Raw genomic sequence first — 27,396 nt, forward strand, 5'->3', positions numbered from 1 at the left:
GGGCAGTGGTGTAGCCATGGTGTGGCCATAGTGCGGGCAGTGGTGTAGCCCTGGTGTGGCTGTAGTGCGGGCAGTGGTGTATCCATGGTGTGGCCGTAGCGCGGGCAGTGGTGTAGCCCTGGTGTGGCCATAGTGCGGGCAGTGGTGTAGCTGTGGTGTGGCCGTAGTGCGGGCAGTGGTGTAGCCCTGGTGTGGCTGTAGTGCGGGCAGGGGTGTAGCCATGGTGTGGCCGTAGCGCGGGCAGTGGTGTAGCCATGGTGTGGCCGTAGTGCGGGCAGTGGTGTAGCCCTGGTGTGGCTGTAGTGCGGGTAGTGGTGTATCCATGGTGTGGCCGTAGCGCGGGCAGTGGTGTAGCCCTGGTGTGGCCGTAGTGCGGGCAGTGGTGTAGCTGTGGTGTGGCTGTAGTGCGGGCAGTGGTGTAGCCCTGGTGTGGCTGTAGTGCGGGCAGGGGTGTAGCCATGGTGTGGCCGTAGTGCGGGCAGTGGTGTAGCCCTGGTGTGGCTGTAGTGCGGGTAGTGGTGTATCCATGGTGTGGCCGTAGCGCGGGCAGTGGTGTAGCCCTGGTGTGGCCGTAGTGCGGGCAGTGGTGTAGCTGTGGTGTGGCTGTAGTGCGGGCAGTGGTGTAGCCCTGGTGTGGCTGTAGTGCGGGCAGTGGTGTAGCCCTGGTGTGGCCGTAGTGCGGGCAGTGGTGTAGCCCTGGTGTGGCTGTAGTGCGGGCAGTGGTGTAGCCCTGGTGTGGCTGTAGTGCGGGCAGGGGTGTAGCCATGGTGTGGCCGTAGCGCGGGCAGTGGTGTAGCCATGGTGTGGCCGTAGTGCGGGCAGTGGTGTAGCCATGGTGTGGCCGTAGCGCGGGCAGTGGTGTAGCCATGGTGTGGCCGTAGTGCAGGCAGTGATGTAGCCATGGTGTGGCCGTAGCGCGGGCAGTGGTGCTGATGGTAGGTAAGATACTGGTGTACTAATGGGAATAATGTTCTGTTCAGATGATGCTGGTGAGACTCGGATCCGATGGGGTTGTTGTTCTGCCCTTATCTGCATAAAGTTCTGCTCTGATGGGTGTCATGCTCTGCTCCTGTCTGGATTATGCTCCGCACTGATGAGGGGTGATGCTCTGCTCTCATCTGGATGATGCTCTGCACCGATGGGGAGTGATAATCTGATGGGGGTAATGCTTTACACTGATTGAGGGGTTATGCTGTGCTATTTACACTGATGGGGGGGGTGGGGGCGGGGTAATGCTCTGCCCTCATCTGGATGATGCTCTGCTCTGATGGGGGTGATGTTCTTCTCTGATGGGGGTGATACTCTGCTCTCATTTGGATGATGCTCTGCTCTGATGGGGGTGATACTCTGCTTTCATCTGGATAATGCTCTGCACTGATGGGAGTGATGCTCTCATGGGGGTAATGCTTTACACTGATTGAGAGGTTATGCTGTGCTATTTACACTGATGGGATGATGCTCTGATTGGGGGGGAGGTAGTGATGCTCTGCTCTGATGGGGTGATGCTCTGCACTGATGGGGGGTAGTGATGCTCTGCTCTCATCTGGATGATGCTCTGCTCTGATGGGATGATGCTCTGCTGGGGGGGTAGGGGTAGTTATGCTCTGATGGGGGTGATGCTCTGCTCTGATGGGGTGATGCTCTGCACTGGTGGTGGGGGGGGGGTAGTGATGCTCTGCTCTCATCTGGATGATGCTCTGCTCTGATGGGGTGATACTCTGCACTGGTGGTGGGGGGGGGGGGGTAGTGATGCTCTGCTCTCATCTGGATGATGCTCTGCTCTGATGGGGTGATGCTCTGCACTGATGGGGGGGGGGGGGGGTGATGCTCTGCTCTGATTGGGGGGGTAGTGATGCTCTGCTCTGATGGGGGTGATGCTCTGCACTGGTGTGGGGGGGGCGGTTTAGTGATGCTCTGCTCTTATCTGGATGATGCTCTGCTCTGATTGGGGGGGTAGGGGTAGTAATGCTCTGCTCTGATGGGGGTGATGCTCTGCACTGGTGTGGGGGGGGGGCGGTTTAGTGATGCTCTGCTCTTATCTGGATGATGCTCTGCTCTGATTGCGGGGGTAGTAATGCTCTGCTCTGATTGCGGGGGGGGGGGGGGGGGGTAGGGGTAGTAATGCTCTGCTCTGATGGGGTGATGCTCTGCACTGGTGTGGGGGGCGGTTTAGTGATGCTCTGCTCTTATCTGGATGATGCTCTGCTCTGATTGGGGGGGTAGTAATGCTCTGCTCTGATTGGGGGGTAGTGATGCTCTGCTCTGATGGGGGTGACGCTCTGCAGACCCCTCCTTGGCTCAGCCGCAGCCTCCGTGCTGGCTCCACACATGCGCGCTGCGGCCGGTGATGAGGAGCAGCTCTCCCCGTCCTCCTCCTCCTTCTCCGGGCATGGCTTCCTCCTCCTGTCCCCAGTGCTCGGGCTGCGGGATGGGCCGGCACCTGCTGGAGGAGGGCGGGGCTGCGCTCACCTGTCCCAGGTACAGTCCGGAGACCCCCGCCCCTCTCCCGCCGGACCCGCCGCGCGTCTCCCCGGGGAACATGGGGGGGAAGCGGCTGCAGCGCCTGATGCACAATGTGCGCCGCCTGCCACATAGATACCATCTGCTGGGGGGCAGCGAGCTGAAGGCGGAGGTGAGTGCGGGCACGGGGGGCACCGGGCAGGGTGGGCGGACAGGGGGATAACAGTGATACATTGTATACAGGGAGGTTACATATAGAGATATAGCAGTGATACATTGTATACAGGGAGGTTATATATTGGATATAACAGTGATACATTGTATACAGTGAGGTTACATATGGGATAGAACAGTGATACATTGTATACAGGGAGGTTACATATGGGATAGAACAGTGATACATTGTATACGGTGAGGCTACATATAGAGATATAACAGTGATACATTGTATATAGGGAGGTTACATACAGAGATATAACAGTGATACATTGTATACAGTGAGGTTATATATGGGATATAACAGTGATACATTGTATATAGGGAGGTTACATATAGAGATATAACAGTGATACATTGTATACAGGGAGGTTACATATAGAGATAACAGTGATACATTGTATACAGTGAGGTTACATATAGAGATATAACAGTGATACATTGTATACAGGGAGGTTACATATCGAGATAGAACAGTGATACATTGTATACAGGGAGGTTACATATAGAGATAGAACAGTGATACATTGTATACAGTGATGTTACATGTAGTGATATAACAGTGATACATTGTATACAGGGAGGTTACATATGGGATAGAACAGTGATACATTGTATACAGGGAGGTTACATATGGGATAGAACAGTGATACATTGTATACAGGGAGGTTACATATCGAGATAGAACAGTGATACATTGTATACAGGGAGGTTACATACAGAAATATAACAGTGATACATTGTATACAGGGAGGTTACATATAGGGATAGAACAGTGATACATTGTATACAGGGAGGTTACATATAGAGATAACAGTGATACATTGTATACAGGGAGGTTACATATAGAGATATAACAGTGATACATTGTATACAGGGAGGTTACATATGGGATAGAACAGTGATACATTGTATACGGTGAGGCTACATATAGAGATATAACAGTGATACATTGTATACAGGGAGGTTACATATAGGGATAGAACAGTGATACATTGTATACAGGGAGGTTACATATAGAGATAACAGTGATACATTGTATACAGGGAGGTTACATACAGAGATATAACAGTGATACATTGTATACAGTGAGGTTATATATGGGATATAACAGTGATACATTGTATATAGGGAGGTTACATATAGAGATATAACAGTGATACATTGTATACAGGGAGGTTACATACAGAGATATAACAGTGATACATTGTATACAGTGAGGTTATATATGGGATATAACAGTGATACATTGTATACGGGGAGGTTACATATAGAGATAACAGTGATACATTGTATACAGGTAGGTTATATATTGGATATAAAAGTGATACATTGTATACAGTGATGTTACATGTAGTGATATAACAGTGATACATTGTATACAGGGAGATTACATATAGAGATAACAGTGATACATTGTATACAGGGAGGTTATATATTGGATATAAAAGTGATACATTGTATACAGGAAGGTTACATACAGAGATATAACAGTGATACATTGTATACAGGGAGGTTACATATGGGATAGAACAGTGATACATTGTATACAGGGAGGTTACATATGGGATATAACAGTGATACATTGTATACAGGGAGGTTACATATAGAGATATAACAGTGATACATTGTATACAGGGAGGTTACATATAGAGATAACAGTGATACATTGTATACAGGGAGGTTACATATAGAGATATAACAGTGATACATTGTATACGGTGAGGCTACATATGGGATATAACAGTGATACATTGTATACGGTGAGGCTACATATAGAGATATAACAGTGATACATTGTATACAGGGAGGTTACATATAGAGATAGAACAGTAATACATTGTATACAGGGAGGTTACATATAGAGATATAACAGTGATACATTGTATACAGTGAGGTTATATATGGGATATAACAGTGATACATTGTATACAGTGAGGTTACATATAGTGATATAACAGTGATACATTGTATACAGGGAGGTTATATATGGGATATAACAGTGATACATTGTATACAGTGAGGTTACATATAGTGATATAACAGTGATACATTGTATACAGTGAGGTTACATATAGTGATATAACAGTGATACATTGTATACAGGGAGGTTACATATAGAGATATAGCAGTGATACATTGTATACAGTGAGGTTATATATGGGATATAACAGTGATACATTGTATACAGTGAGGTTACATATAGTGATATAACAGTGATACATTGTATACAGGGAGGTTACATATAGAGATATAACAGTGATACATTGTATATGGTGAGGTTACATATAGTGATATAACAGTGATACATTGTATACAGTGAGGTTATATATGGGATATAACAGTGATACATTGTATATGGTGAGGTTACATATAGTGATATAACAGTGATACATTGTATACAGTGAGGTTATATATGGGATATAAAAGTGATACATTGTATACGGGGAGGTTACATGTAGAGATAACAGTGATACATTGTATACAGGGAGGTTATATATTGGATATAAAAGTGATACATTGTATACAGGAAGGTTACATATGGGATAGAACAGTGATACATTGTATACAGGGAGGTTATATATGGGATATAACAGTGATACATTGTATACAGGGAGGTTACATATGGGATATAACAGTGATACATTGTATACGGGGAGGTTACATATAGAGATAACAGTGATACATTGTATACAGGGAGGTTATATATTGGATCTAAAAGTGATACATTGTATACAGGGAGGTTACATATAGTGATATAACAGTGATACATTGTATACAGTGAGGTTACATATAGAGATAACAGTGATACATTGTATACAGGGAGGTTACATATAGTGATATAACAGTGATACATTGTATACAGGGAGGCTATATATAGAGATATAACAGTGATACATTGTATACAGGGAGGTTACATATAGAGATAACAGTGATACATTGTATACAGGGAGGTTATATATTGGATATAACAGTGATACATTGTATACAGGGAGGTTACATATAGTGATATAACAGTGATACATTGTATACAGTGAGGTTATATATGGGATATAACAGTGATACATTGTATACGGGGAGGTTACATGTAGTGATATAACAGTGATACATTGTATACAGGGAGGTTACATATAGAGATAACAGTGATACATTGTATACAGGGAGGTTATATATTGGATATAACAGTGATACATTGTATATGGTGAGGTTACATGTAGTGATTCATTGAGGTGAGCTATATATTTATATACATATAGTACTGTGCAGAAGTCTTAGGCAGGTGTGGGAAAATGCTGCACAGCAAGAAGCTTTCAGAAATAGAAGAGTTAATTGATTATTTCTATTAATGAAGACAAAATAAATGTAAATCCAATCAGAATGTGCTGTGAGGCCTTCACCTCCAGCATCAGCCCTTCTAGACACACATATGTAACTTTTTTTCTGCTTTATAAGACGCACCTGATGATAAGACGCAACCCAGGTTTTAGAGGAGGAACATAAGAGAAAAAATGTTTTTCATCAGACCTCATATCAGATCCTCAGTTCAGACCCCCATAAATATCAGGACATCGGATCAGACCACCATATCAGCCCTTCATGGCAGACCTCAGATCAGCCCTTTATTTCAGACCCCCATCAGACCTCAGATCAGCCCTTTATTTCAGCCCCTCCATCAGACTTCAGATCAGCCCTCATTGTCAGACCCCATCAGACCTCAGATCAGCCCTCATTGTCAGTCCCCCATCAGACCTCAGATCAGCCCTCATTGTCAGACCCCCATCAGACCTCAGATCAGCCCTCATTGTCAGACCCCCCATTAGACCTCAGATCAGCCCTTTATTTCAGACCCCCATCAGACCTCAGATCAGCCCTCATTGTCAGACCCCCATCAGACCTCAGATCAGCCCTCATTGTCAGACCCCCATCAGACCTCAGATCAGCCCTCATTGTCAGACCCCCATTAGACCTCAGATCAGCCCTTTATTTCAGCCCCTCCATCAGACTTCAGATCAGCCCTCATTGTCAGACTGAGATCAGCCCTCATTGTCAGTCCCCCATCAGACCTCAGATCAGCCCTCATTGTCAGTCCCCCATCAGACCTCAGATCAGCCCTCATTGTCAGTCCCCCATCAGACCTCAGATCAGCCCTCATTGTCAGACCCCCATCAGACCTCAGATCAGCCCTCATTGTCAGACCCCCATCAGACCTCAGATCAGCCCTCATTGTCAGACCCCCATCAGACCTCAGATCAGCCCTCATTGTCAGACCCCCATCAGACCTCAGATCAGCCCTCATTGTCAGTCCCCCATCAGACCTCAGATCAGCCCTCATTGTCAGTCCCCCATCAGACCTCAGATCAGCCCTCATTGTCAGACCCCCATCAGACCTCAGATCAGCCCTCATTGTCAGTCCCCCATCAGACCTCAGATCAGCCCTCATTGTCAGTCCCCCATCAGACCTCAGATCAGCCCTCATTGTCAGTCCCCCATCAGACCTCAGATCAGCCCTCATTGTCAGACCCCCATCAGACCTCAGATCAGCCCTTATTGTCAGTCCCCCATCAGACCTCAGATCAGCCCTCATTGTCAGACCCCCATCAGACCTCAGATCAGCACTCATTGTCAGACCCCCATCAGACCTCAGATCAGCCCTCATTGTCAGACCCCCATCAGACCTCAGATCAGCCCTCATTGTCAGACCCCCATCAGACCTCAGATCAGCCCTCATTGTCAGTCCCCCATCAGACCTCAGATCAGCCCTCATTGTCAGACCCCCATCAGACCTCAGATCAGCCCTCATTGTCAGACCCCCATCAGACCTCAGATCAGCCCTCATTGTCAGACCCCCATCAGACCTCAGATCAGCCCCCATTGTCAGACCCCCATCAGACCTCAGATCAGCCCTCATTGTCAGTCCCCCATCAGACCTCAGATCAGCCCTCATTGTCAGTCCCCATTAGACCTCAGATCAGCCCTCATTGTCAGACCCCCATCAGACCTCAGATCAGCCCTCATTGTCAGTCCCCCATCAGACCTCAGATCAGCCCTCATTGTCAGTCCCCCTCAGACCTCAGATCAGCCCTCATTGTCAGTCCCCCATCAGACCTCAGATCAGCCCTCATTGTCAGACCCCCATCAGACCTCAGATCAGCCCTTATTGTCAGTCCCCCATCAGACCTCAGATCAGCCCTTTATTTCAGACCCTCCATCAGACTTCAGATCAGCCCTCATTGTCAGACCCCCATCAGACCTCAGATCAGCCCTCATTGTCAGACCCCCATCAGACCTCAGATCAGCCCTCATTGTCAGACCCCCATCAGACCTCAGATCAGCCCTCATTGTCAGACCCCCATCAGACCTCAGATCAGCCCTCATTGTCAGACCCCCATCAGACCTCAGATCAGCCCTCATTGTCAGTCCCCCATCAGACCTCAGATCAGCCCTCATTGTCAGTCCCCATTAGACCTCAGATCAGCCCTCATTGTCAGACCCCCATCAGACCTCAGATCAGCCCTCATTGTCAGACCCCACATCAGACCTCAGATAAGCCCTTTATTTCAGACCCCCATCAGACCTCAGATCAGCCCTTTATTTCAGACCTCAGATCAGCCCTCATTATCAGTCCCCCATCAGACCTCAGATCAGCCCTCATTGTCAGACCCCCCATTAGACCTCAGATCAGCCCTTTATTTCAGACCCTCCATCAGACTTCAGATCAGCCCTCATTGTCACACCCCACATCAGACCTCAGATAAGCCCTTTATTTCAGACCTCAGATCAGCCCTCAATGTCAGACCCCCCCCCAATCAGAGTTCCTTGCCAGAGCCATCAGACCTCTTGCTCCCATGTCTTCTCCGGCCCTGACTGTGGGCGCTACGTCCTGATGCTGTGCAGGGTCTGGACAGTGCAGCGCTGGCCCCAGGGAGGAAGAAAGACCAGGGAGGGATGAGTACCGGAAGCGCTCCCAGCACATAATGCATACTAGTAAGCTCACAAGTGTTCGCTCTATAAGACGCACGGCCATTCCCCCCCCCCCCCCCCCCACACACACTTTTGGAGGAAAGAGTGTGTCTTATAAAGCAAAAAATACAGTATATATATAATATACACCTGTATACAGCATCAGCCCTCCTGGCGCACATACACTGAGCTCTAAGCACAGGTCGTCTGTGGATGTAGGCTTGCTCAGATCCTTGTCTCTTCAGGTCATCCCAGACAGGCGGGGTGATGCTGAGACCCGGGCTCTGTGGGGCCACATCATCACTTCCAGGAGATAGTTCATCCGCCCTTTGTGAATGAGCCGCCTTCTGATAGTTCACGTTTCCCAAGCCAAGAGACGCGGCCTTGCAGGAAAACCTACAACTGGCTTCCCAGTTTGCCAGCTGTTGCCCTGTACATTGGGAAGCAGTGGTGCTGGGGCCTCGCCGTGCACTGTGAGGGGGGTCATCAGGGGTTATTACAGGGGCCACGCCGTCTCCACTGCTCCATGCTTCTATCTGCTGTTATAGAGCCGTGCGGGACATCACCCAGCTTTCCTGGAGCCCTGAATGTCCGTGCTTTACCTGTTGCTCAGACTGAGGCGGGGGGCACCCCAGAAGTCATGGCGGGGTTACACCTGTTCCTCTCATCCACAGAAATCTGGGGTCTTAATCGTCGTCTTCCAGCTTTTATCGGCCATTAGTCGCCTCATACTCGCCTGACCCCGCCAGCCTCTTGTGAAACAGCCAACTCCCAGCATCTTCTGTCAGATCCAAATGCTGGGGGTTGTAGTTCCACCAATGCTACACCAGATAGACGGCAGCCTGATAGCGGGCACAACTCTGATGCGGGTCTGCCAGGCGAGTGCCCTGTGATTGTCATCCTGTCCAGAGTCTGGGGGGAGTAGGTCGGGTCACTGGGTTGGGTTTGGTTGGATGTCATTGTCCAGTCACCTGGTGGGTTTGGAGGCGCCGTGTGCCTCGTGTCTCTGTGTGAGAGGCTGGATCTGCACAGTGGTCAGTGGGTAGCTGTCATCTGCATCGTGTACTTCTGGTGACAGGCGGCCGCGTCCCCCTCCGATCGCTGGGGAGTCTTAGCCGGGTCCGGTGGTCCCAGCGCCGGGTACAGAGGGGCCCGATGCTCTGCCTGTGCAGACTTCCAGTAGGGAACAAGCAGCGATGCGTCTCTGGATGCAGAAGTATAATCTGCGGATCCGTGACATGTCCTGCAGTCGCCGTGATCTGTCGGTGACATCACTAGGAACGCGGTGGGACATTGTGAAGCGCCGCTCACAAGCGTCCCCGCCCAGCAGTCGGCTGAGGTTTCCCATCTCCGTGCCCAGAGGCATGGATAACGTTTCCATTCCGGTCCTCGCCATTGCTTAGCTGCGTATAGCGTTACCTGTAATTACTGGTTACTATGAGGGAGCCATGGGTCATGTACACTTAACCCTCTCACTCCCTGCACCCTCGGCTCACGAGTCCCTGACAATCGCGCCTTTAATTCCAGAGTCAGTGACTATTGTCCCTAATTCCCAGTTTCTAGTGATTGTTGTCACAAAGTATCAGCCATTGTGGTGTCCAGACCCCCCCCCCCCCCCCATCTCCTGCTTCTCCAGATAAACCTGTTCTGTCGCTCTGCGTGGACACCCGGCTGTGGGGCACCTGATTAAAGCGCAGTTTTTCTTTTGTTGATCCGAGGCTCCCTTCCTGAGTCTTAATATGCAAATGAGGTCTTTGGTGCAATGAGGGCGTCACCAGTGCTCTTTCTGCTCCCAAACTCCACTCATTTCTGTCGTCTGCCCCTTCCTCGCAGCTTTACTACTGTCTGGCCCTGCAATCAAAGCAGCCAGGGCAGAAATGAGCAGAGCTTGGGTGCAGCAAGAGCAAGGGTGACGCCCTCATTGCACCAAAGGCCTAATTTGCATATTAAGAAAAAGTATCATAACTCTGGAATGGAGCCTCGGATTAACAAAAAAAAAAGCAGCGTTTTATTCGGGGGTCTCTGCAGAGGGACCGGGAGGTCGCTGCTGACAGTGAGCCGTGAAGGGCGGCCGCCGTCTGTTATCTGGTTTCTGCTACATTGTGATCTGTACAGTAGATGATAATTGCCGGCCATTCATTGGTAAATTGTAAATGTGCGCAGTGATCAAACAAGGAACCATAATTCATTGCTTTTCGCAAAAAATTAGCTAAAAATAATCGTATGTCTGCAGCCCCCCCCCCCCTCCATGATGGCACAAACGATGGCAGTAAAACCGCACAAAGATTGTACGCCATAGTGGGCAGTATGGCGCTGCTGAGAAGAAGTATGTGCCCTACTGACATCAGATGGCTCCGCTGTAAGCAGGGACTTTCATGTGCGGTTAGCGCCGTGTTCAAAGGCGATTGTCAGGGGGGGGCATTAGTGCAGCCGGAGTCGGCGCTGTCCACACCCTCATCTCGGCCTCACGCCTTCTGGGTTGTGCGTTATGTTTGACTTGTGGGCGTCAGTTTATGAGAATCGGCCTCATCTCACAGAACAATGGTTTCTTCTGTCCACTTCTTGTGAAGTGCAAACATTGAGGTCTGTGTGAATGGACCAAGCAGGGAGGAGGTGGGGGTCCAGGGTCCGCGCCGCACCCGTGTCCTTCTACCCCATACCCCCCAGCCTGTATCCTAGGACCACCTTTAACCTTGCCATTATATATCCCTATCCAATATCCGGCTTTTATCCTTGTGGCCTATGACCAAACATTATACTGCCCTATACCCCTGGCCTATCACTGACATTTAGTCTGGCACCTTATGCACCTGGCCTATTACTAGCCTTCATCCTGGCACCCTGTGCCCCTGGCCTGTGACCAGCCTTTATCCTGGCACCCTGTGCCCCTGGCCTGTGACCAGCCTTTATCCTGGCACCCTGTGCCCCTGGCCTGTGACCAGCCTTTATCCTGGCACCCTGTGCCCCTTGTCTATGACCAGCCTTTATCCTGGAACCCTGTGCCCCTGGCCTGTGACCAGCCTTTATCCTGGCACCCTGTGCCCCTGGCCTGTGACCAGCCTTTATCCTGGCACCCTGTGCCCCCTGCCTATGACCAGCCTTTATCCAGGCACCCTGTGCCCCCTGCCTATGACCAGCCTTTATCCTGGCACCCTGTACCCCCTGCCTATGACCAGCCTTTATCCTGGCACCCTGTACGCCCTGCCTATGACCAGCCTTTATCCAGGCACCCTGTACCCCTGGCCTGTGACCAGCCTTTATCCTGGCACCCTGTACCCCCTGCCTATGACCAGCCTTTATCCTGGCACCCTGTACTCCTTGTCTATGACCAGCCTTTATCCTGGCACCCTGTACCCCTTGCCTATGACCAGCCTTTATCCAGGCACCCTGTATCCCTTGCCTATGACCGGCCTTTATCCTGGCACCCTGTACCCCCTGCCTATGACCAGCCTTTATCCAGGCACCCTGTACCCCTTGCCTATGACCGGCCTTTATCCTGGCACCCTGTACCCCTTGCCTATGACCGGCCTTTATTCTGGCACCCTGTACCCCTTGTCTATGACCAGCCTTTATCCTGGCACCCTGTACCCCCTGCCTATGACCAGCCTTTATCCTGGCACCCTGTACCCCCTGCCTATGACTAGCCTTTATCCTGGCACCCTGTACCCCTGGCCTATGACCAGCCTTTATCCTGGCACCCTGTACCCCTTGTCTATGACCAGCCTTTATCCTGGCACCCTGTACCCCTCCATCCAGATCCGATATTCCTGGTCTCACATCAGCCCGTCCAGGTTTCCCCATATGCCACCGCTGGGTCTTTATTTGCCCCCATTCTTCCCTGGAGACGCCCCGTCTCGTGTTATCTTTTTTTCCATCACTTCCTCATACAGTTCATAAAAATACCGTAGATTCTCGGACAACCAGTTATTTAGCAGGTTCTGGTGCCTTTCCCTCACCCTCTGATATTCCTGATGTGCAAATACCTTTTACCTTAGAGTCAGAGGAAGACAAAACAGCTTGATGTATAGTAATGAAGTGCCCGCCACTCGGACATGCACCGTACGCCAGCCTCGCCATCATTCACACAAATATCTTATATCAAAAATACTGCAATATAAGGCTTATTGTTTCAAGAACCTGTATTTCTTATACCTTCATCCTGGCACCCTGTACCCCCTGCCTATGACCAGCCTTTATCCTGGCACCCTGTACCCCCTGCCTATGACTAGCCTTTATCCTGGCACCCTGTACCTCTTGTCTATGACCAGCCTTTATCCTGGCACCATGTACCCCTTGTCTATGACCAGCCTTTATCCTGGCACCCTGTACCCCCTACCTATGACCAGACATTATCCTGGCACCCTGTACCCCCTGCCTATGACCAGACATTATCCTGGCACCCTGTACCCCTTGTCTATGACCAGCCTTTATCCTAGCACCCTGTACCCCCTGCCTATGACCAGCCTTTATCCTGGCACCCTGTACCCCCTGCCTATGACCAGCCTTTATCCTGGCACCCTGTACCCCCTGCCTATGACCAGCCTTTATCCTGGCACCCTGTACCCCTTGTCTATGACCAGCCTTTATCCTGGCACCCTGTACCCCTTGTCTATGACCAGCCTTTATCCTGGCACCCTGTACCCCCTGCCTATGACCAGCCTTTATCCTGGCACCCTGTACCCCCTGCCTATGACCAGACATTATCCTGGCACCCTGTGCCCCCTGCCTATGACCAGACATTATCCTGGCACCCTGTACCCCTTGTCTATGACCAGACATTATCCTGGCACCCTGTACCCCCTGCCTATGACTAGCCTTTATCCTGGCACCCTGTACCTCTTGTCTATGACCAGCCTTTATCCTGGCACCCTGTACCCCTTGTCTATGACCAGCCTTTATCCTGGCACCCTGTACCCCCTGCCTATGACCAGACATTATCCTGGCACCCTGTACCCCCTGCCTATGACCAGACATTATCCTGGCACCCTGTACCCCCTGCCTATGACCAGACATTATCCTGGCACCCTGTACCTCTTGTCTATGACCAGCCTTTATCCTGGCACCATGTACCCCTTGTCTATGACCAGCCTTTATCCTGGCACCCTGTACCCCCTGCCTATGACCAGCCTTTATCCTGGCACCCTGTACCCCCTGCCTATGACTAGCCTTTATCCTGGCACCCTGTACCCCCTGCCTATGACCAGACATTATCCTGGCACCCTGTACCCCCTGCCTATGACCAGACATTATCCTGGCACCCTGTACCCCTTGTCTATGACCAGCCTTTATCCTGGCACCCTGTACCCCCTGCCTATGACCAGCCTTTATCCTGGCACCCTGTACCCCCTGCCTATGACCAGCCTTTATCCTGGCACCCTGTACCCCCTGCCTATGACCAGCCTTTATCCTGGCACCCTGTACCCCTTGTCTATGACCAGCCTTTATCCTGGCACCCTGTACCCCTTGTCTATGATCAGCCTTTATCCTGGCACCCTGTACCCCCTGCCTATGACCAGCCTTTATCCTGGCACCCTGTACCCCCTGCCTATGACCAGACATTATCCTGGCACCCTGTGCCCCCTGCCTATGACCAGACATTATCCTGGCACCCTGTACCCCTTGTCTATGACCAGACATTATCCTGGCACCCTGTACCCCCTGCCTATGACTAGCCTTTATCCTGGCACCCTGTACCTCTTGTCTATGACCAGCCTTTATCCTGGCACCCTGTACCCCTTGTCTATGACCAGCCTTTATCCTGGCACCCTGTACCCCCTGCCTATGACCAGACATTATCCTGGCACCCTGCACCCCCTGCCTATGACCAGACATTATCCTGGCACCCTGTACCCCCTGCCTATGACCAGACATTATCCTGGCACCCTGTACCCCTTGTCTATGACCAGACATTATCCTGGCACCCTGTACCCCCTGCCTATGACCAGCCTTTATCCTGGCACCCTGTGCCCCCTGCCTATGACCAGCCTTTATCCTGGCACCCTGTACCCCAAGTCTATGACCAGCCTTTATCCTGGCACCCTGTACCCCCTGCCTATGACCAGACATTATCCTGGCACCCTGTGCCCCCTGCCTATGACCAGACATTATCCTGGCACCCTGTACCCCCTGCCTATGACCAGCCTTTATCCTGGCACCCTGTACCCCCTGCCTATGACTAGCCTTTATCCTGGCACCCTGTACCCCTTGTCTATGACCAGCCTTTATCCTGGCACCCTGTACCCCTGGCCTGTGACCAGCCTTTATCCTGGCACCCTGTACCCCTTGTCTATGACCAGACATTATCCTGGCACCCTGTACCCCTTGTCTATGACCAGCCTTTATCCTGGCACCCTGTACCCCTAGTCTATGACCAGCCTTTATCCTGGCACCCTGTACCCCCTGCCTATGACCAGACATTATCCTGGCACCCTGTACCCCCTGCCTATGACCAGACATTATCCTGGCACCCTGTACCCCCTGCCTATGACCAGACATTATCCTGGCACCCTGTACCCCCTGCCTATGACCAGACATTATCCTGGCACCCTGTACCCCTTGTCTATGACCAGACATTATCCTGGCACCCTGTACCCCTTGTCTATGACCAGCCTTTATCCTGGCACCCTGTACCCCCTGCCTATGACCAGACATTATCCTGGCACCCTGTACCCCCTGCCTATGACCAGACATTATCCTGGCACCCTGTACCCCCTGCCTATGACCAGCCTTTATCCTGGCACCCTGTACCCCTTGTCTATGACCAGCCTTTATCCTGGCACCCTGTACCCCTTGTCTACGACCAGCCTTTATCCTGGCACCCTGTACCCCTTGTCTATGACCAGCCATTCTCCTGGCACCCTGTACCCTCCTCTACCATATGATACTCCTATATCTTCTCACCTTATAATCGCATGTCCAGAACCATCCCTATATCCTGATTCCATGCACCCAGTTTGGGCGCACCCACCCGCGCCCTCTGACACCCATGTTTACCAGCTTTATGGCTCCACATGTTGAAGCTATTATGTCTCTTTTATTATCTGTGTCAACATGGAGGATCCTGACAGCTGGGCCGCTCTCGCCGGCGCGGTGCCGGTATTGTAATGTGCCCTCTATAGAGGCATCGTAAATACCCGAAGTATGAGTCAGGGGGTCACGGACGGCCCTGGACTGAGACTAGTGACGTCTGTGCGCCATTCAGGGTGGACACTGCCCGACTACCCCACTGCTCCATCTGCCCCTGACCGGAGGTTGGGTTACCTTCTTACACGACACCCTATAGGGGGAGGTTGGAAACCATCCTCGCCCCCTGTTCCCGGGGCAGCAGTTCTGTGGTCCATGCTCGGCGCTCTGCCCTATAGAGCTTGCACTCTGTTTTGGGGGCAGTAAACAGATGTTGCAGATGTCTTCTTCCAGCACGGTGACGCCTCCTCCGATCTACATGTCTCGGGGTCTTCAGCCTATCACGAGGCGCTGAATGAATTGACTCCACCACAAAGAGTTAAGCCCATAGGCCTCCTGTGCCAGGTCCACGAACAATGCCATGTGTGTACCCGCGCTGGCATTGTCAGGCTGCTTCATTTTCTCCTTTTTTTGGGGGGGAAGGTGCTGATTCCAGGTGCCAATTAGCCGAGACTGGCAGCGTGGCCTCCCCGGTGCTGTATTTGTCACCGGGAGGTGGAGGCGGTGGTGAGGGAATCCCCTGACAGTGCTGGCTCGTGGGCATCGTCTTCAAACTCCCGGGCCCTAATGTAGAATCTGTAACCGGCGCCCCACCTGCCAAGTGCCTTCTAGGGTCCTATCCTACAGTAAAGCACCAGGACCCAGCAGCCATCTATGTGCAGGTAGGAGCCTGGACTGTCTACACTGATACATTGTAACTAGCCTTGTACCACTCAGCAACAGCAAGCAGAGATCTTGCAAACTGACGAGGAAGTGAAAGACCTGGCTTAGTCTTGATTTTGGGGTCAGTTGTGGCTCTTCTGTGCTTTTACTGATGAGACGCGTTTCTCGGCGGTCTGCAGGGGCCACGGTTATTGTAAGGAAGTTGCTTTTTGGCCTCATTCATTATAAGTTGTCTCTTCTGCTTTCGCTCCTTTGTCATATTTTGCCCGTTGTAAATTCGACCAGTGCTGTCGCCACTGTCATAAGTCGGACCCACGGACAGTTACCGTTACACAGAGAGACGAATCTGAAGACGAACGTCACATTGTCCCCTGTTGAAAAATCGGGGCCAAAGTGACTCCTTTCTGTGAGGTAGAAGGACAAGTCCCAGCAATCCCTGTCTCCGTCCAGTGTTTCCATGTAAACCTGCTTCTGGTCCTCGCGCCTTTATTGTTTTTGTTTCCTCTTAAAGGCACAGTACACCTATTTATGTAGCTATCTAATGTCATTCTGAAGCGGCGTCCAGGGGGCGAGCCCCTTCTGTCCCCCATTAAAAGGGAAGTCCTTGCTCGGAAGATGCTGGAGAGGCCTCTCTGGAGACACAACCCCCACTACCTGACAACTGGGGGGCCAATGAGAGGTCATGAGCCCCCAGAGTCGGTGTAATGTTCTGCCAAGGTGGGTGGCCCCATGGGCTCTGCCCGCACTCGGACGCTTTAGATTGGGGGCTTTAAGTCACCCACAGTCAGCAAAACCTAACGGGACGTTCTGCAGCTTTCTAATAGACTGTGTTTTAGTTCCTCACCATTTTCAAGATGTCTGCTTGCTGTGAGTGAATGGAAATATTCTTGCTTACATCCCAAGGCTGAGAACACATCCTGATCTTGTCCTGTACAGGCAGCTGATGGTCTTGTTACAGTGTGTCAGTATATACGGTGCGTTTCAGCCTACAGTAGGGCGACGCGTTGATAATGTATACGCCTGGGACAGACGCCGTACGCCCATATACTGCATGGTATGCCGCCATCTCTGCAGTAGAAAATAAGTGCTAGGCCATGTACGCCAGGCGGAAGCCTACGGATAAATGAACGTAGACGCCGAAGATTTTCCCAGCTCGTACATTGGGCTAAATGCACAGACACAGGGCGGTCGCTGTTTGGCCCACAGAGGATTGAAGCTACTGTAACAAACCCTCAGCTGTGAGGAAGGGGTATGTCAAGACACTTTCTCAGCTGCTGTCTGTAAATGTTCTCATTCACTGACAGCAAATAGAGGTCTTAATAATGACAATCAAAGCATATTGGAAATATTCAGAAGTCTTCGCCCATTGATTGGGCTGCACAGACGGGGGGTCGTGGACAGCGCCATTGTCACCTTCATCTGCCGACCTGGAGAACACCGGGCCCCTCCAGACGGTAACGGCTTCCTTGTCTTTCAGGTTTCTCTGCTTTTTCTGCTCCTTAAATAAACTGTTCACATTCCTCCTGCGTCACCGGCCCGAGACCTGACACCGCTGATCCGCACCTCAATGGAGGATTAATCACCAGGAGCTCAGAGCCCTTGATACTGGTTAACTAAGGTGGGGCAGAGCCGGCCGGGCATATTGTGCAATAATCTGCAGACTATATCACTGCGTGTCTGGCAGAAGGTAGAGAGGACAGAGCAATGTTCTGCAGATCTGTAGAGAGGTCAGAGGTGTAATAATCTGCAGGACATATCACTATGTATCTGTCAGGAGGTAGAGAGGACAGAGCGATGTTCTGCAGATCTGTACAGAGGTCAGTGATGTAATAATCTGCATGATATACAGTTGCAAGAAAAAGTATGTGAACCCTTTGGAATGATCTGGATTTCTGCACAAATTGGTCATAAAATGTGATCTGATCTCCATCTAAGTCACAACAATAGACAATCACAGTCGGCTTAACCTGATAACACACAAAGAGTTAAATGTTACCATGTTTTTATTGAACGCACCATGTAAACATTCACAGTGCAGGTGGAAAAAGTATGTGAACCCCTAGGCTAATGACATCTCCAAGAGCTAATTGGAGTGAGGTGTCGACCAACTGGAGTCCAGTCAGTGAGATGAGATTGGAGGTGTTGGTTACAGCTGCCCTATAAAACACACACCAGTTCTGGGTTTGCTTTTCACAAGAAGCATTGCCTGGTGTGAATGATGCCTCGCACAAAAGAGCTCTCAGAAGACCTACGATTAAGAATTGTTGACTTGCATAAAGCTGGAAAGGGTTATAAAAGTATCTCCAAAAGCCTTGCTGTCCATCAGTCCACGGTAAGACAAACTGTCTATAAATGGAGAAGGTTCAGCACTGCTGCTACTCTCCCTAGGAGCGGCCGTCCTGTAAAGATGACTGCAAGAGCACAGCGCAGACTGCTCAATGAGGTGAAGAAGAATCCTAGAGTGTCAGCTAAAGACTTACAGAAGTCTCTGGCATATGCTGACATCCCTGTTAACGAATCTACAATATGTAAAACACTAAACAAGAATGGATTTAATGGGAGGACACCACAGAGGAAGCCACTGCTGTCCAAAAACCACTGCTGCACGTTTACAGTTTGCACAAGAGCCCCTGGATGTCCCACAGCAGAACTGGCAAAATATTCTGTGGACAGATGACACCAAAGTGGAGTTGTTTGGAAGAAACACACAACACGATGTGTGGAGAAAGAGGCACAGCTCACCAACCTCAAAACCTCATCCCAACTGTGAAGTATGGTGGTGGGGGCATCATGGTTTGGGCTGCTTTGCTGCATCAGGGCCTGGACGGATTGCTATCATCGAAGGGAAAAGGAATTCCCAAGTTTATCAAGACATTTTGCAGAACTTAAGGCCATCTGTCCACCAGCTGAAGCTCAACAGAAGATGGGTGTTGCAACAGGACAACGACCCAAAGCATAGAAGTAAATCAGCAACAGAATGGCTTAAACAGAAGAGAATCCGCCTTCTGGAGCGGCCCAGTCAGAGTCCTGACCTCAACCCGATGGAGATGCTGTGGCAGGACCTCAAGAAAGTGATTCACACCAGACATCCCGAGAATATTGCTGAACTGAAACAGTTCTGTAAAGAGGATCGGTGAAGAATTACTCCCGACCGTTGTGCCCGTCTGATCTGCAACTACAGGGAACGTTTGCTGGAAGTTATTGCTGCCAATGGAGGGTCAACCAGTTATTAAATCCAAGGGTTCACATACTTTTCCCACCTGCACTGTGAATGTTTACATGGTGCGTTCAATAAAAACATGGTGACATTTAACTCTTTGTGTGTTGTTAGGTTAAGCCGACTGTGATTGTCTATTGTTGTGACTTAGGCTCCTTTCACACCTGCGTTCAGGTGTCCGCTCGTGAGCTCCGTTTGAAGGGGCTCACGAGCGGCCCTGAACGCAGCCGTCTGGCCCTAATGCATTCTCAGTGAGCGGACACCTGAACGCTGCAAGCAGCCTGGCCGTGCGGAGGCGAGCGGATCCGTTCCGACTTACAATGTAAGTCAATAGGGACGGATCCGCTTGAAGATGACACCATATGACTCAATCTTCAAGCGGATTTGTCCCCCATTGACTTTCAATGTAAAGTCTGAACGGATCCGCTTGAAGATGACACCATATGACTCAATCTTCAAGCGGATCCGTCCCCCATTGACTTTCAATGTAAAGTCTGAACGGATCCGCTCAGGCTACTTTCACACTTAGAAAATTTTTCTAAGTTCTAATGCAGACGGATCCGTTCTGAACGGAGCCACCGTCTGCATTAATATGAGCGGATCCGTTCAGAACGAATCCGATCGAACGCTAGTGTGAAAGTAGCCTTAGATGAAGATCAGATCACATTTTATGACCAATTTGTGCAGAAATCCATATTATTCCAAAGGGTTCACATACTTTTTCTTGCAACTGTATGCATTTGTCAGGAGGTAGAGAGGACAGAGCGATGTTCTGCAGATCTGTAGAGAGGTCATTGGTGTAATAATCTGCAGGATATATGTATCTGTCAGGAGGTAGAGAGGACAGAGCGATGCTCTGCAGATAGTCTAGTTAATAATCTGTGCTGTGGGGGACCACGTGGTTAGGTGCAGCATCTCGTGGCTGATGTAACATCAGTGACATTTACATAGTATTAGGACATCCCTGAAGTGCACGGTTCTGCTGTCATCGGAGCGATCCTCCTGTGATGACATGTTGGGTGGCAGCGGTGACCTGTGTGGAGGCGGCAGGTTGGTGGCACGTGGACCCTCGTTACTGATCAGATCATTCCCCTGACCCACAATTACCTGCGCCGCAGCACCCTAACTGGGAGACATACCGTAGCTATCATGTTATGCAACTTTATTTAAAAATGTCCCAAAATGCCCTAAAAATCATTTTTATAAAATACTTTTATTAATGGATTTTGCCTTTTTAATAATGGAATTGACTCCCAGTTTTCTACAGCGTTTTGAAATTCACTATTTTAACACATGACTGATTTATCAGTGTTGTACAGAATACAAGCAATGGGCCGCAGCGAACGGTGTACGGGCCGGAGCACATATCACTGTTCCTCCTATGAAGTAGATCTAGCAGGAAGGTTTTTTTTAAGAATAAACCTACTATAATACTGCTCCTATGTACAAGAATATAACTACTATAATACTGCTCCTATGTACAAGAATATAACTACTATAATACTGCTCCTATGTACAAGAATATAACTACTATAATACTGCTCCTATGTACAAGAATATAACTACTATAATACTGCTCCTATGTACAAGAATATAACTACTATAATACTGCTCCTATGTACAAGAATATAACTACTATAATACTGCTCCTATGTACAAGAATATAACTACTATAATACTGCCTCCTATGTACAAGAATATAACTGCTATAATACTGCCTCCTATGTACAGGAATATAACTACTATAATACTGCTCCTATGTACAAGAATATAACTACTATAATACTGCTCCTATGTACAGGAATATAACTACTATAATACTGCTCCTATGTACAAGAATATAACTACTATAATACTGCCTCCTATGTACAGGAATATAACTACTATAATACTGCATCCCATGTACAAGAATATAACTACTATAATACTGCTCCTGTGTACAAGAATATAACTACTATAATACTGCCTCCTATGTACAGGAATATAACTACTATAATACTGCATCCCATGTACAAGAATATAACTACTATAATACTGCTCCTATGTACAAGAATATAACTACTATAATACTGCCTCCTATGTACAGGAATATAACTACTATAATACTGCATCCCATGTACAAGAATATAACTACTATAATACTGCTCCTGTGTACAAGAATATAACTACTATAATACTGCCTCCAATGTAGAAGAATATAACTGCTATAATACTGCTCCTATGTACAAGAATATAACTACTACTATAATACTGCCTCCTATGTACAAGAATATAACTGCTATAATACTGCTCCTATGTACAAGAATATAACTGCTATAATACTGCCTCCTATATACAAGAATATAACTACTATAATACTGCTCCTATGTATAAGAATACAACTACTATAATACTGCTCCTATATACAAGAATATAACTACTATAATACTGCTCCTATGTACAAGAATATAACTACTATAATACTGCCTCCTATGTACAAGAATATAACTACTATAATACTGCTCCTATGTACAAGAATATAACTACTATAATACTGCTCCTATGTACAAGAATATAACTACTATAATACTGCTCCTATGTACAAGAATAGAACTACTATAATACTGCCTACTATGTACAAGAATATAACTACTATAATACTGCCTACTATGTACAAGAATATAACTACTATAATGCTGCCTCCTATGTACAGGAATATAACTACTATAATACTGCCTCCTATGTACAGGAATATAACTACTATAATACTGCTCCTATGTACAAGAATATAACTACTATAATGCTGCCTCCTATGTACAGGAATATAACTACTATAATACTGCCTCCTATGTACAAGAATATAACTGCTATAATACTGCTCCTATGTACAAGAATATAACTACTATAATGCTGCCTCCTATGTACAGGAATATAACTACTATAATACTGCCTCCTATGTACAAGAATATAACTGCTATAATACTGCTCCTATGTACAAGAATATAACTACTATAATACTGCCCCCTATGTACAGGAATATAACTACTATAATGCTGCCTCCTATGTACAAGAATATAACTACTATAATACTGCTCCTATGTACAGGAATATAACTACTATAATACTGCTCCTATGTACAGGAATATAACTACTATAATACTGCTCCTATGTACAAGAATATAACTACTATAATACTGCCCCCTATGTACAGGAATATAACTACTATAATGCTGCCTCCTATGTACAAGAATATAACTACTATAATACTGCCTCCTATGTACAGGAATATAACTACTATAATACTGCTCCTATGTACAAGAATATAACTACTATAATACTGCTCCTATATATACACAAGAATATAACTACTATAATACTGCCTCCTATGTACAGGAATATAACTACTATAATACTCCCTCCTATGTACAAGTATATAACTGCTATAATACTGCTCCTATGTACAATAATATAACTGCTATAATACTGCTCCTATGTACAAGAATATAACTACTATAATACTGCTCCTATGTACAGGAATATAGCTACTATAATGCTGCCTCCTATGTACAAGAATGTAACTACTATAATACTGCTCCTATGTACAAGAATATAACTACTATAATACTGCCTCCCATGTACAAGAATATAACTGCTATAATACTGCCTCCTATGTACAAGAATATAACTACTATAATACTGCTCTTATGTACAAGAATATAACTACTATAATACTGCCTCCTATGTACAAGAATATAACTACTATAATACTGCTCTTATGTACAAGAATATAACTACTATAATACTGCCATTATAGATTTCCTTGGGACAGGAGGGTTGTGTATCTGTGGTGTTGTCGGGGGTGGGGGTTGCTCGCGGTATTGGTGTATTAATGTCTCCTTCTTCTTATTACCGCAGGCGGATGATCAGTGTGAGCTGAAATCAGTGGGACAAGAAGATGACATCATCCCGTTACCTGCCAAGGAAGCGAGCCGGCTGGATGAGAGCGAGCTCATTAAGTTCTTACATGTGAGCCCCCCCCCCCCCTTTCCCGGCCGTTCCCGTTTCCGTTTCCTGTTGTTATTCATACATTTTCTACATTCTTCTTGATATATTTTTGTGCGCAATGTGACCCGAGGTTGTCAGATGATGTCTGTGTGATCAGCCGGGAGTCAGTCGGGGTTAGAAATGTTTAATGATGTTATAAATACCATTGCTCTGTGGATGCAGACTGCAGTGTAAAGAATGGAAGTTTCATTCTAGTTGTCATGGGTGATGTTGCCATGGCAGCGATATCCCAAATATGCTCCGCCTCGTTACATATTCACCTAGATCAGAACGAAACCCTCCATTCTTTACACTGCAAGCTGCATCGGATGGAGTGAAGGCTGAATATATTACAGACGGTGATGAGATGTACAGAGAGCGGGGGGGTTGCGATGTAGAGACGTCACTCTGCCGGCCCCCCCAGTGTGAATGACCCCCCACGTCATCGCGTGCGATCTGTGTGTTGCTTCGCCCTTTATGTGACCTTGGTGGCTTTTACCTGGCTGCCCATCCCTGCAGCACATTCCTCAGGGTATTGTCCTCTTGTGTTGTGGGCCCCGTCTCGCCCGTCCGGTCGCGTCACCCGCGGGGTTGTGTTATCTTAGTTTAAGGTTCTGCCTCATGCACACGGCCGTGCCCGTATTTCCGCCCAGAAACAGCGTCCGCACCGCATAAAAATAGAACTTGTGGTTTTTATACGGATCAAGTTGAATGGGTCTGGATCCGTTACGAAACAGCCGGCGCACGTTTGCGTGCATGAGGCCTTACAGAGTGGAGAACTCCGCCCGCTCCCGACACGGTGATAACGGTATAATGTCGCCCCTCTGTCCAGGTGGATGTGAACAGCGGCCTGTCCGAGGGCTCCGTGCTCCAGCGCCGGGGGAAACATGGCTGGAACGAGTTTCAGGTGGATAATTCGGATCCCATCTGGAAGAAATACCTGGGACAGGTACGATCGACCTCTCTTAAAGGGACCCTGGCCTGGAAATGATTTGTGATGACTCGTAATCATACTCTCAGGGCGATCGCTCCGTGTTGTATAAAATGTGGGTCCCAGGATGATCGGGGGGGGGGAGGGGGGACCATATTTCCCAATCCTTTATATACCGTAAGTAGTAGCCTGCGGATTTGCAGTGTACGCGGATGTGGGGATCACTGGCCCTTTAAGTGAAGGCTGAGGATATTGCCCACGTGACGGCGCACACCAGTCTGATCTCCATACGATAATGGACGCCGCGCGGTTCCATCTGAGCGTCTCCAGAGGACGCCCAGTGTATTTCTCGCTCTGTCATGGTTTCTTTTTCTCTAAAGTTCACAAATCCGCTCATCCTGCTGCTGCTGGGCTCTGCGCTGGTCAGCGTCGTGACCAAGGAGTACGAGGACGCCGTCAGCATCACAGTGGTGAGTAGAGGGGCCAGAGTCCGCCATATTGCTGATCACCTCTTGTCCGTGTTTCTCTAACCGTGTTCTGTCCTCTTGATTTGTGGCAGGCGATATTAATCGTGGTCACCGTGGCTTTCGTGCAGGTATGAATTCTTCTGACACCGCGGTCCCAGCGCGCGACACCCTGTTATTTCCTATCCCTCTGTAATATAAGCGTTTGCCACCTTACACCACGGACCCTGACCGGTCAGAGGGTCGCCCCATGGTGTGCAGGGGACCGCTCCTGACCCCCACATCTCATCACTCCCCCTCCCCCTGATTGTGGTGGACCACCTGGCTGAGCTGCCTCCTGACCCCCACATCTCATCACCCCCCCTCCCTCTGATTGTGGGGGACCACCTGGCTGACCTGCCTCCTGCCCCCCCTCCCCACATCTCATCACTCCCCCTCCCCCTGATTGTGGTGGACCACCTGGCTGAGCTGCCTCCTGACCCCCACATCTCATCACCCCCCCTCCCTCTGATTGTGGTGGACCACCTGGCTGAGCTGCCTCCTGACCCCCACATCTCATCACTCCCCCTCCCCCTGATTGTGGGGGACCACCTGGCTGAGCTGCCTCCTGACCCCCACATCTCATCACCCCCCCTCCCTCTGATTGTGGGGGACCACCTGGCTGAGCTGCCTCCTGACCCCCCACATCTCATCACCCCCCCTCCCCCTGATTGTGGGGGACCACCTGGCTGAGCTGCCTCCTGACCCCCACATCTCATCACCCCCCCTCTCCCTGATTGTAGGGGACCACCTGGCTGAGCTGCCTCCTGACCCCCACATCTCATCACCCCCCCTCTCCCTGATTGTAGGGGACCACCTGGCTGAGCTGCCTCCTGACCCCCCACATCTCATCACTCCCCCTCCCCCTGATTGTGGGGGACCACCTGGCTGAGCTGCCTCCTGACCCCCACATCTCATCACCCCCCCTCCCCCTGATTGTGGGGGACCACCTGGCTGAGCTGCCTCCTGACCCCCCATATCTCATCACTCCCCCTCCCACTGATTGTGGGGGACCACCTGGCTGAACCGCCTCCTGACCCCCACATCTCATCACTCCCCCCCCCCCTTGATTGTGGGGGACCACCTGGCTGAGCTGCCTCCTGACCCCCCACATCTCATCACCCCCCCCTCCCTCTGATTGTGGGGGACCACCTGGCTGAGCTGCCTCCTGACCCCCACATCTCATCACCCCCCCTCCCCCTGATTGTGGGGGACCACCTGGCTGAGCTGCCTCCTGACCCCCCACATCTCATCACTCCCCCTCCCCCTGATTGTGGGGGACCACCTGGCTGAGCTGCCTCCTGACCCCCACATCTCATCACCCCCCCTCTCCCTGATTGTGGGGGACCACCTGGCTGAGCTGCCTCCTGACCCCCACATCTCATCACCCCCCCTCTCCCTGATTGTGGGGGACCACCTGGCTGAGCTGCCTCCTGACCCCCCACATCTCATCACTCCCCCTCCCCCTGATTGTGGGGGACCACCTGGCTGAGCTGCCTCCTGACCCCCCATATCTCATCACTCCCCCTCCCACTGATTGTGGGGGACCACCTGGCTGAACCGCCTCCTGACCCCCACATCTCATCACTCCCCCCCCCTTGATTGTGGGGGACCACCTGGCTGAGCTGCCTCCTGACCCCCCACATCTCATCACCCCCCCCTCCCCCTGATTGTGGGGGACCACCTGGCTGAGCTGCCTCCTGACCCCCACATCTCATCACCCCCCTCCCCTGATTGTGGGGAACCACCTGGTTGAGCTGCCTCCTGACCCCCCACATCTCATCACCCCCCTCCCCTGATTGTGGGGGACCACCTGGCTGAGCTGCTTCCTGACCCCCCACATCTCATCACTCCCCCTCCCACTGATTGTGGGGGACCACCTGGCTGAACTGCCTCCTGACCCCCCACATCTCATCACCCCCCCTCCCCTGATTGTGGGGGACCACCTGGCTGAGCCGCCTCCTGACCCCCCACATCTCATCACTCCCCTTCCCTGATTGTGGGGGACCCCCTGGCTGAGCTGCTTCCTGACCCCCCACATCTCATCACTCCCCCTCCCACTGATTGTGGGGGACCACCTGGCTGAGCCGCCTCCTGACCCCCACATCTCATCACTCCCCCCCCTTGATTGTGGGGGACCACCTGGCTGAGCTGCCTCCTGACCCCCACATCTCATCACCCCCCTCCCCCTGATTGTGGGGGACCACCTGGCTGAGCTGCCTCCTGACCCCCACATCTCA

At 49.9% G+C, this 27,396-nt stretch overlaps 1 protein-coding gene across 1 annotated transcript in view; it reads left to right on the plus strand.

Moving 5' to 3' along the window:
- Positions 1-2,347: 2,347 nt before the first annotated feature.
- The window catches only part of ATP2C2 (ATPase secretory pathway Ca2+ transporting 2), a 76,755-nt gene continuing 51,706 nt past the window's right edge, over positions 2,348-27,396 (plus strand). The window contains exons 1-5 of the mRNA XM_044269341.1: positions 2,348-2,632; positions 23,594-23,704; positions 24,555-24,671; positions 25,034-25,123; positions 25,213-25,248. Coding sequence (XP_044125276.1) covers positions 2,348-2,632; positions 23,594-23,704; positions 24,555-24,671; positions 25,034-25,123; positions 25,213-25,248 — 639 coding nt within the window. The remainder of the gene's footprint in view (positions 2,633-23,593; positions 23,705-24,554; positions 24,672-25,033; positions 25,124-25,212; positions 25,249-27,396) is intronic.

The sequence above is a fragment of the Bufo gargarizans genome, chromosome 10, assembly GCF_014858855.1.
Source record: "Bufo gargarizans isolate SCDJY-AF-19 chromosome 10, ASM1485885v1, whole genome shotgun sequence".
In the NCBI taxonomy this organism is placed as follows: domain Eukaryota; kingdom Metazoa; phylum Chordata; class Amphibia; order Anura; family Bufonidae; genus Bufo; species Bufo gargarizans.